Source organism: Mytilus trossulus, chromosome 2 (assembly GCF_036588685.1).
Source record: "Mytilus trossulus isolate FHL-02 chromosome 2, PNRI_Mtr1.1.1.hap1, whole genome shotgun sequence".
In the NCBI taxonomy this organism is placed as follows: Eukaryota; Metazoa; Mollusca; class Bivalvia; order Mytilida; family Mytilidae; genus Mytilus; species Mytilus trossulus.
Window position 1 is genome coordinate 32473494 of NC_086374.1, and position 12565 is coordinate 32486058.

At 31.2% G+C, this 12565-nt stretch overlaps 1 protein-coding gene across 1 annotated transcript in view; it reads right to left on the reverse strand.

The window, feature by feature from the left end:
- Positions 1–4370: 4370 nt before the first annotated feature.
- Positions 4371–12565, reverse strand: part of LOC134705721 (neuroendocrine convertase 2-like) — a 37328-nt gene continuing 29133 nt past the window's right edge. The window contains exons 11-17 of the mRNA XM_063564441.1: positions 11346–11549; positions 10968–11068; positions 8956–9071; positions 7742–7856; positions 5646–5770; positions 4871–5092; positions 4371–4456 (exon numbers count right to left, since the gene is read on the reverse strand). Coding sequence (XP_063420511.1) covers positions 4401–4456; positions 4871–5092; positions 5646–5770; positions 7742–7856; positions 8956–9071; positions 10968–11068; positions 11346–11549 — 939 coding nt within the window. The 3' untranslated portion in view covers positions 4371–4400. The remainder of the gene's footprint in view (positions 4457–4870; positions 5093–5645; positions 5771–7741; positions 7857–8955; positions 9072–10967; positions 11069–11345; positions 11550–12565) is intronic.

The following is a 12565-nucleotide window of genomic DNA, read 5'->3' on the forward strand; positions in this document are numbered from 1 at the left end:
AATATCAAGAGCTGAACAGAGTGATATAGACAGAGGGACGACCGATAAACGTCGATTATCCTTCACCATCATTCAAATTTCTTTCCAAAAATGAGCTATTGTTGTCTATTTGTATTGTTCACTACGCTGCTGTATGATATCGTAAAAAAACCTAGTCATTAATATTTTATACTGCAGGTTATTGTTCATTATAAAATTTTAGCACTTTTGTTCTTTTAAGATCTATTATATCATTGTTATATAATAATAATAATAATAATGACAATAAAAAGGCTGAGATTTAAAACAAGATATTCGATTTGACATTTTCATATCTGTTTCAATTAGTGAATCTCGATATAAAGTGGTTGTCTTCCATGTGATCTGTTCTTATTGTATTGTTGTTTACATGCCTGTTCCTCTTTAGGAGCATCTTATTCAATAGTTGCAGATTGCAATGTTTGGTGTTAATTCGTTCATTGCTTTTGTCATAAACTAGGCCGTTAATTTTCTCTTTTTGATTGTGTTGCACATTTTTCATCCCGGGACCTTTCATTTGTATTGTACGGTATGATTTTTACTAATTGGTCAAAGACGAGTTAATAAAGCTCTCTATTTCTAATGTTGTATGTTGACGTCTTGCCTGGATTATTATTTTGAGCAGTTGGACTGATATATCATTGACGTATACCCAACATATAATTAAATTAATAAAAATGGTTGAGTTTGCTTTCATTTTTTATTTCAACTGATCGAATTTATTAAATTTAAATCACATCGTTTATTCTCAATTCGTCTATTATAGTAGCTTCTTATCAGGATATTTCAATTGCCGTCGAATATTTTTCTCTGGAAAAAAGAAATAAATGATTAGATTCTTTTTTCATGTAAAAGGTCCCTCGCTTTTAATTTGTAACCATGATTTGTTTTCTCTCAACCGATTACCGACTTTGAAACAGCGGTATACTTATGTCGCCCTTTGTTTTGTGTCTTTCGTTTCTTTTTTGTCCTTATCTTTGTTACATATGACGTGACTATGTACTGATACATACCGTCGTTGTGCTATTGTGCTAAAGTTACTTTTTGTATTCTTGTCTTTCATTTTTGCTAATGTGTTTTTTAAAGTTATTGTATATATGCTTTTTTCGTTTCTTTGTTACATATTTGTTGATTTTTTAGGGATTAAGATTAAAACACAATGTTGACGACTGTAACCCTATTTTTGACATTTTTACCTGTTTGTGTTGTTTCACACATCGTTGTCATCAGTGGAATCTGGAGCTGGCATGTCAGTTACTGCTAGAAATCCGTTGTTAATTTATGTATAATTTTGCTTAGTCTCTTATGTTACATATTCTAACATCGGACTCGGACTTCCTTTAAACCGAGTTTTACTGTGCGTATTGCTATGTGTTTCTTTATTCTTCATTAGCTTGAGATATAGGGAGAGAGTTGAGATCTCATAAAACATGTCTAACCCTGCCGCTTATTTGAACCTGTTCCATGTCAGGAGCTTCTATCTTTTGTTAGTCTTGTATGTTTTTTTTAACTTTATAAAAAGAAGATGTGGTATGATTGCCAATGAGACAACTATCCACAAAAGACCAAAATGACACAAACATTAACAATTATAGGTCACCGTACGGCCTTCAACAATGAACAAAGCCCATACCGCATATAGTCAGCTATAAAAGGCCCCGATAAGACAATGTAAAACAATTCAAGCGAGAAAACTAACGGCTTTTTTTATGTAAAAAAAATAACGAACAACAAATATGTAACACATAAACAAACGACAACCACTGAATTACAGGCTCCTGACTTTGGACAGGCACATACATAAATAATGTGGCGGGGTTAAACATGTTAGCGGGATCCCAACCCTCCCCCTAACCTGGGACAGTGGTATAACAGTACAACATAGTTCATTTATATGTTTCGGGTTTTAGTATGACGTCCATTTCCACTTATTTAAACATATTTTATTGTTCAAAAGGACAAAAGGATCAGACACAAGTTTTACAACTTAGTAACGTCTTCTTCACTGAACTAGTGCATATTCTTATTTAGGGGCCAGCTGAGGCCGAGCTCTTGGTAAGGGATTTTCTCGCTGCCTTGAAGTCCCATTGTTGGACTTCGGCTGTTGTCTGCGCTTTGGTCGGGTTTTTGTCTCTTTGGCATATTCTCCATTCCAATTCTTAATCTTATTAATTCACCATTATCTATATAAGAATTTCAAAATGATTGTACCAAGGCAGGAATATGACAGTTGTTATCCATTTGTTTCATCAATTCCCAAACCAGAAAATATTTAGTTATTTTTGATACTGTGTCACCTTTGCGTTATTAGCCTTATTTGGTTATGATCGTCAGGGTACATATCTAGTTCTTTCATAACTTTTCTAGACTGTAGGTTGTTTTTTTGTCCCTCACCGAACACCACATGTTGACGTTTGTAAGTCTTTTTGGAGGATTTGTATTTAATATTGGATTGCTGTCTCTTAAAATTTGCCCAACATTTTTTTTACTGTATTCATTTTTGAAGGTCTTTTTTGTATACTCGGGAGCAAAAGTATTATCCAACATAAAAAAATTGCACAATCACAAAAGAAAAATGAACTTTAAGGAAAATTCTAAACGGAGAAGTCCGGTATCTCCTACTCAAATAGCAAATCAAAAGCTCAAACACATCAAACGAATGGATAACTGTTACATTCCTGACTTGGTACAGGCATTTATACTCAAAACCTTATCACTTTGTGTTCATTTACAAATTGTTGTGCGAATAGCCTCATCGATCAACTTTTCTTCTAAGTTTTCGTAGTAATACTCGTACTAGAGTTATAACATAAACTTCTTCATTTGTGTTTTTTATTTCCATCGAAAACGGGGTCAACTTTCATGTTGGTAGCATAGTACACAAACAGTTTAAGTCAAAATGAAATAACTAAAATAAGAATAAACCTATTATATTTTGTTAAGTTCTTTTATTTAAAAGCACGTTCATAAATGGTAACGACGTAGTCTTGTGTTTGAGCCGATTTTAAGCGTCAATTCCGGAAAAAAAGACACATGAAAACATTGGCATTTCAATTGAAAATTTAAGGCCATCAAACCGCGTATATGAACATGTTTATCTTAAATGTGGAAAACAGGCGGAGTGCGTATTTCATCACCACAACTATGCTTTTGAAACATGAAGTTCTCATTACTTTCATATTATTTTGAAAATCTTTTTTTTCTTTCGCGATGTTTCCAAGACCGTGAAAGTATCATAACTCCAATATATGTATATTTAATTAGTTATGAAATCGGAAACATTGCTAAATTCTTTATTTCTGTCACATTTTGATAGACATTCTCTTTAAAAAATACACACAAAAGAAACAGACACAGAAATGCATAAAGTGATAACATTCAGAGTAGTGTCCCTTGTATTTATCAATACAGCATTATTTTTTTTCAAATTGAAATAAACTGTATTGAAGGCCTATTGGTGACCTTCTGCTGTTGTCTGTTTTATGGTCGGTTTGTTGTCTTTTTGATACATTCCCGATTTCTATTCTAAATTTTATATAAAAATATTTTAAAAGTAGTCGCTAAGTTGCTATGGAGAGATATTATAGACGAAAATAACACCCTAAGGAGGCTCGAGGGTACAAAAAGTTAAGTTAAATTTTAAACCTCCTTTTCTCATTACAATTTTTTTTTGTTACACTCTAAATTATTAATTTATGTACTATAAAAGTCAACCAAGAAAAAGCGATTCGTTTTTGCCCCAGAAGACGTTTAAACTGTTTATATCACTGAAAAAGCTCCAAATCATCTCCGTTTGATGCATTAAAATTGAAATATCTTTTCTCAACTCATAGGTGACCTATTTTTTTTTATTTTTTTTATTTAAAAAAAGCTTTACTTAAACTAAACAGTTGTAAAATTTTAGAGATGTCTGTAATTTGTTTCAATTTTTATTCTTGATATTACCTCTATTTCTCCTATTAGTACAAGAGACAAAAGTACATTTACAAAAATGCATTCTTCTTTCGAAGGCTGATTATGAGCTTGAATGAATGGTGACCCCATTTTTTCATTTTATTTTTCTATTAATTATAGGATAAAGTTCATTTGTATAAAAAAAAATGCGGAATCATATATTTAAACAAAAAAAATATTAATATCGAGCGTCCATAACGCTTTTCAGGATATCCACACTTCTAAAATTCTGGATTTTGCCTAATCATAATTTCACCTTAAACTAGGATCTTTGTGATTGTATCGTCACTGATCTATAGGATATAAAAACTGACCAAGTCATGTCATCAAATAACAATGCTTCTTTTAGAGATAAGGCAATAAGTTCAATAATTTCAATGATTCATTTTATAATACCTGTTTGAACGTTTTGACCTGAAAATCCTACCTCACTGTGGTGATGTCTGAGTACCATAAAGAGTAAGGCTCCATCCATTCAAAGTAACTGGAACGCAAATTGAAAAAAATTAAACATAAGTTTTAATATTTGTAATAATTAGACGTGATAACGAATAGACACCTAGATAATCGGAAATAACATTCAAGCAATACAAACAGATTGGTACATGTCCTTTTCACACCTTAAACAATGGGTATCATATATTAACACTATTAGCCAAATTATTAAAGATGTCTATATGCTAAAAACACATTATGGAAACCAAAATAAATCACAAATACCAGAGATGTATAAAACGTAAAACAAGTTTGGTTCTAATTTAAGGCACGAACTTTAGAAAATCAAACCGTCGTACAGTTATGGAATTACATTTTATCGTGTGGATATCAATGCTGTAGCATTATCACACAGTAAGTCAGATAGAAGACGTACTAGTTAGATTTATACCAATCAACGAACCTCTAACAGCTCTGTCTATTGTTCTGAATTCCAAACGCCAGGGTTTGTCTCCATTAGTCGCATCGCTACAAGGATTTTCACCCCAAGTCTGCAGTGTTTTATATGTCCACACAAGGCTTCCACCCATTGGGTGATAGGTAGAGTCTTCCGGTCGGTGTGTCATCAAATAACTCTTAGTCCCGAACGGAGAATATAGATAGAACTCAACTGATCCTCTGTTTGCTTGAAATATATTTTTAGTTTAAAATTCATGTTCAAAATTGAATGTTTTTATTTTACATTTTTTTACTAATGAAAATACTACGATGTATGATGGCATGTAAATAGAAAACCTTGCAGATCAGCTGTATCTGTTCGTCATAAAGGGCGATAATAATTTGCATGTAGTAACATTAATGTATTTGTATCACATATTAATTGATCCGACGTCTGTTATGTATTACATGTACAAGAATACATTAGAAATCTAAATCATCAGTATCACCACATTGTCTATATGATGACAGGCAACTTTCATTCTCTTATGGTATATTTAAGACAATGGGACCAATGCAGATGGTGTTGTTGTTGATGTCACAATAGCGTTATAATTCGAATTATGTGGCGGGATCGACAGAAACCTTGTTTTTAAATAAGCAAATATTACTCGGAGCACAGAACATGTAATGTACTTATATCCTCGTCACTTTGTCCTATTGCCCACTATACTACATCCTTCCTTTTCATTCATCAAAATTCAATATCTTAATTAAAGGAAACCAGTTAATACTCTTACCTGTAAATCTAAATGAAATAGTAACTAATACAAATTCTAAATATCTAATCGTTCCACAGTTGGTTCCCTGACCACTGCAAAGCACATTCAAGTTATCACTTTTGGATCCACCCCTTTTTGTTCTTCTGTAAAAGAACATCAAAAGTGCTTTAACATCACTGCCTTGGGTTATTTGGTAAATGTCTAATACATTGATATAAATATTAGATTTAAAAATAGCAGTTTCACACTGAAACAATGACGTATCGATATTTATACATGATATATGTTGGTGTAAGTTTATATGAAAGTAACCTAGATATATCTTTGATATTCATTATTATCAATGCAAAGATGCGATAAACACGCAACACGCTTGTTAATGCATCTTTTGTATACAAGGTCTAGAAATTTAAAAGATAATGGTAATTTCTCATTCCCTTCAAAGAGCTCTGTTTATAGTTGTACTCTGGATGCGAGCTGCATTCTGTTGTTTTGTTTACTCTTTGGTCGGGTTGTTGTCTCTTTGACAAATTCCCTATATTCATTCTTACTTTCATATAATATCAGAATAAAAGAATAAAGTTATAAAACCAACTCCACTACATATAAGGATTGTTCATAGTTGCTGTATATATCTATCATAGTGTTCTGAGATAAGGACAAAACACTTAATTAATAAGATAAATCACATGAGGATCAAACATTCTGGTAAATAGACATCAAGATGACGTACAGGGGTAAGTAAAATCCAGAAAAGCGCTAGTAATTTATTGTATGCATTGAAAGCAATTTTCTGGTTTTTCATTCATCAGGAAAGCTCAAAGTTGAATATTTAAACCCAATTCTGTATAAGAACCGAAACGATTTAAGAGCTTTATGACAAAATAGTTATCGAAGGTACCAGGATTACAAAAAAAAAAGTCATTAAAAAGACAAAACTTAAAGCCTTCCAGCAGAAGTTTCGAGTTATGTTTGGTGAATTTTGTATTGGTGTTTTTTTTTTTAATTTTGTGTTTACATTATCTGTATATCTATAATAGTTTTCATTATTTGAAGCAGACATTCTAAATTTACTACTGTAATTGAAGTATTAATTTGAGAAAGAATACATGTAAACTATGATACATTGTCAATGGGGGAAACAATGTTTTCATTAGCTGTCTTGTCCTCTTAGTTCTAGCTGCGCTATTTTACTTACAGCTTCAAACAGGGCATTAAAAGTCATTCATATATAGATATAGGAAGATGTGGTGTGAGTGCCAATGAGACAACTCTCCATCCAAGTAACACTTTAAAAAGTAAACCATTATAGGTTAAAGTACGGCCTTCAACACGGAGCCTTGGTTCACACCGAACAACAAGCTATAAAGGGCCCCAAAATTACACGTTATAAAAATAATTCTCAAAGAGTATTTCAAACTTGAGTGACTCTGTTAATCATATCTATATCATTGAAAATAAGGAATAAAAAAGATATATCTAGGTCTCTTGCATATCTACTATCATCCACAATTGTCAGAAAGGGTCAGTTAAAAATGTACCTTTACTACACAGTCTACAGAAAAGACTATTTAAAAAATACATTTTAAAATGCTAGCATTCAAGGACAACGCCTTCACATTGAATACACATTTCGAATTTAAAACATTTATCTGAAAATTAAGGTGTCCATTAGCATTTTATTATTGGTAAAAGGTTGTTGCTTACAAATTATTGACCTGTTGAACTGAGAGTTCTGAAAAGTAAAAAAAAGAAAGAAATCGAACTCAAAGGAAATTTTAAGTTGGAAAGTAGAGTAATCTCATTAGTTATTTTATGCACACTATCAGGATTCTGTCGTCCATTGTTGAATATATATACCAAAGATAACAACGGATATGGTGCAATTGACGTAGCAAGTACTCACTCCTTTATATTTTCTAACATAATGAAACGACTGAATACGAGTTATACTCTGGTTATTTTTCGTATATTTACTTAGTATGAGCAAAAACAATAGTGGAGAACAAATCTTATCTCCTTCGGGGCACCTTATTATATTATGTGTGATGGTTTGTGAAAAGTATATGAACATATAACGGTTTTTTTAAATGTTAAGAATCATTTGAACTAACAGTCGTTTTTGTCTATTAATTGTGCAGGTTTCGAGTGCTGGTAAAACTGGAAAGTTCTTTGCCCTCTGTACCATGTCACCAACATCAAGCAAACCAAATCCCATTGTCGGATGAGCTGAAAGTGTAAGATATGTCATTCAGCAGTCTTGATATGAATGTTAAATTCTTTATTTAAATTTGTCGGAATGCAAAAATCTGAGTAATCAAACTTGGAAATTTTATATATTTATCATCACCTTTTTTTTTTTTTAAAAGAATTATGTTTATGAGAAACATAACATGTAGATCAAAAGGAAATATCTTTCATTCATTAACGACATTGCTAACAGAATTACAAATAATGCAACATAACTTTTTTTACTACACGCATAGTAAATATATAAGTAATGTTGACGAAACAAAAACATGAATCATACATCTGGATCTTTATACTATTGACCTCCAAAGAATAATGAAACTCGTGTATGGGTTAATTTAAAAAGAAAAGTAATGATATTTATGCATTGTTAATTTTAAATACATGTATAAAACGAAAGTTCATTAAACAGTTATGGTAACGGACTTCAATACTGTTAATCTTATTACTACCACTGGGTCGATGCCTCTGCTGGTGGACTATTAGTCCTCGAGGGTATCATCAGCCCAGTAGCCAGTACTTCGGTACTGGCATGAAAATACGGATTTTTTGTGTTATTAAAATTTGCTGTTACAAAATGATAGAAATTATTATAAATTAAGGAATGTATCTCCCTCGTGCAAAGCTCTGATTCCTTTCACGGATTTGGCTATACTTTTTGGACCCTTTGGATTATAGCGCTTCATCTTTTATATAAGCTTTGGATTTCAAATATTTTGGCAACGAGCATCACTGAAGAGACATGTATTGTCGAAATGCGCATCTGGTGCAAGAAAATTGGTACCATTAATCTTATTAATTTCGCGAGTAGAAAAATATCGCGAATAGAAATCGTCTCGAATATGTCATATTTGGATTTTTCCTTATTAAACTGTGTCATGTGAATGAGAAAATCGCGAAACTAAATAGCCACGAAATGGTCTAGCAAGGGTAAAACGCGAAATTAAGTATTCGCGAAAATAAGTTGGTTTACAGTATACGTATTCATTTTATGTTGATCAGTTGACTAGCTAATATTTGACTGTTTCTTAATTTTCTCCATCTTGCTTCTAACGAGTGTCGTAAAAAATAAACAAACTTTGAAATTTTGCTCCGTTTTCCTGCCACTGGTAATTTAAGTCTGAATCGGCCAAATTGTGTTTCTTTGATGTTTGCACCAGTAGATGTTGAACACTTCGCCACGTAAGATTTGGACTGAAATAATAAAAAAAAGATTGTAGACGAACTAAAGGAAAGGTGAAACTAATCGACTTTTTTTTAACACATATAGCTGTAATTTTGGAAAACGAATGGTATTTTTCAGTCATTCTTACGCATTAAAAATAAAAAGGAAGTATGCCAACTTTAATTCCATTTTTGAAGTTACTTCATTTTGATTTTGAAGGTTTTGTGTGATGTTTTTTCTATCTTTTTAATTGTGCGTTTCGCTGATATTCATTCCGAAAGTATTTTATTTACTAGATAAAAGTTTGGAGATAATTGGAAATTTCTTTAAATGTTACCAACATACGTATTTTACGAACGATTCATGCAATTATGAGTAGATAACAATTTTTAAAGAACAGATGTACTTTTTTTTTTATAAAAGAACTATATTTATTTGAATTTGATACCCTTTCAATTAGACAACATGAAACTACAACAGGTCCTGTATTAAGGAACATGATATGAAAACAATTCTCGAGGAAATATTCAAATTATCATTTTTAGAAATAATTGATACATTCTCATTTTTTACTGTTCGTGTTTGATCTAGTAAGTAGTTAAAGTAGTTAAAGCTAGATAACATGCCTGGAATCATGATACACTTAAAGCTGGAATAAAGATTCTTAATATTTGATTAAACAGTACAATGTTTTGTGGAGTAAAAAAAACCATAGATCACGACTGATATGGCACTATTATGTGTTTTATATGAATTTTAAGCAACCATTAAGATGGCCTTTAGCAGTTTTTTCTATTGATACAGTGCTTACTGAACACTACTTTTTTAAACGATTTTAAGATGAGTGATATCACTAAATGCGTAAGATTTCTTCATAAAAAGATTTTGTCAATATGTATATTCTATTTTTCTTATTAATGATATTACTTTTTTGAAATATGTTGTGCAGTATAACAGTTTTAATAAAACTAATGTTTTACTCTTTCGTCTGTTTTGTAATATTACATTCTGTAATCAAACTTACATTTTACCCTTTGAACGTATATATCCCCTATAACAACCTAACAAACAAAACTAACAGATTTATCAATATTTGGACTGACTCAAAAGTATATGTCTGTCAAAATCATTAGCTTTAAATAAAAGTCTTTAAAGGAAATCATTTTTTTAGGAAAGAGGTCTCCATTAAAACGACTGTGAATAAAAAGTACACAATCACTTGTGATGTATATATACTAGTAGATGAATAGTAAAGAAACTTTATAAGTTTATATGGTAAGATATTCTTATCCTCTCAGAGCACCTGAGATTCTAAAAAAAAGTGTGACTCAAACTTGTACAAATTGTACTATGAACTGAATATTTTGCAAAATTTCATTGAAACAATATCAGGTATTGATATATGCGGATACACACACAGTAAGTAGAATAAACAAACGCAACGTTTAGAAAATGAATCTTCATCTTGATTACATACATAATATGTTTGCATATGTTCGACAATAACAGTGAATCTTGGGTTGATAAAAAAGTCGGGAAAGGAAAACGAATTCAAAGTTAACGCTAGTTCAATATGCGTAAGAACATTAGGGAGAAGGAGTGTTTAAGTCTCAAATAAACAGCTATCCAAAGAAACACACACAAAGATAGGTAAAGAGATTATCGACCTATTATCGTTGGATGTGTTTTCTTAAAACATTCCTGGTCTGTATACAAATGTCTGACACTCTGCATTAATCTTACCTTTTTTTTGACACATTTATTTATTTATTAACACGATAAAATATATGCTTTTTTCTTTATAGTATTCATATTCGAGTTTGAAAACAAGACCTCCATCTCTTAGAATATAGGTAAAATGCTTACTTAGAAGAATATGTACAGTTAATGTTTTGAAATAAAATATGGACTTATGTGGAACTTACTTAATCTCTAAACATAATGCTATAGCTCCACTGACTGTTGGACATGAAAAAGATGTACCTTCAGCTCCGTTTATACAACTAGAATATGGAATTGGTACAACCTGATCCAAACAAATAAGAATTATTAAAAAGGGTTTTCATAAAATATGATTGCTGTATATATAGTTGTATAGTTAGTTAGATTTAAGTGTAATCATTTCAAATAACATAATTCACAAAACCTGTAAAGAGACCACCATCAACGTATTTTCGCTCAATAGATTTTTGACTTTTAAACACCGTTATACTTCTGTTGCCTTCATTTACCACACAATGCTATATTCTTAGTTACGTTTCATATGACGTTAGAGATATAAGTTCATTTTTTACGAAACGTACTATTCCATTAGAAGATCCCTGGCTTTCACCATATGCCACTGTCATTATTGAAGAACCAACACTCCGGAAGCTAGCTGACATACTCCCATTTGAAACAGCAGAAACTGCAATTGTGTATGGAGACGTTAACAGCCCATTTGAGTTGGTGTTGTCTCTGAAATTACCAGCTGCAAAAACGTAAATGTTTCCCTTTCCATTTCGACCCTTTGAAAGAAGTTGATACACATGATATGAAAAATATAAGAGACATGATTTTATATACGTAGGAAAATTGATATTCATTTCTACATTTTATACTAATTAAGAAAATGCCGGTACCAAGTCAGTAATAGAACAGTTGTTTACAAATCGTTTGATGTATTTATGGTTTTGATTTCGTCATTTGTTTAAGGACTTTGGTCCGTGTATATCTGCGTCCATTCGTTTTTAGTTTTGAAATATCATAAACAAAAAAACAAAAAACGAAAGTTGTTTTCATTTTTCGTTTTTGATTTCATAAAAACCAAAATGAAAATAAAAAATGTTTTCGATTTTCATTTTTGATTCTCAAAAACTAAAATCGAAAAATGAAAGTGTTTTTATTTTTCGTTTTTGATTTCACAAAAACAAAAAACGGAAAACGAAAGTGTTTTTATTTAATCTTTCCAACACTGTTTAATTGTCATTAAAACAATAACAATGATGTCGGTCCCTTATACATCTGCGTCCATTCGTTTTTCGTTTTGAAATATCAAAAACAAAAGACTTTCCGTTTTGAATTTTCTTTAGAGTTTGGTATATTTGATATTTTACCTTTTTATAATATGGTTTATTTTTTAAATTCAGGTAATGTATTTTTTTTCTAGTAGTCATTGTAAATCACAGTCATTAAAAATAAAAATGATAAAACAAAATAGCGAACTTTTGTTGGCTATATATTCACGGAGCCACGTCCGATGGGGCTTGGGAAACTAAATCAGAAGCATGATTAATATAGAATTGAACGCTTTTCATAGGCTAAGAAACCTTGGAAAAACTCTTTCAGAGCGAGGCGTAGCGTGTTTGCCTGTTAAAAGCATCAAATACAACGAAGAGCAAATGGAGATTGAATAAATATTATTTCGTATAAGTGTTTTATAAAAATATTATAAAGAAAAAAAAACAATCAAATTCTAATTTGTAGATGGTACCGTATAGCGGGTTATTTTAGCGGGTGTAAAATTTCGCGATTTTCATTGAAC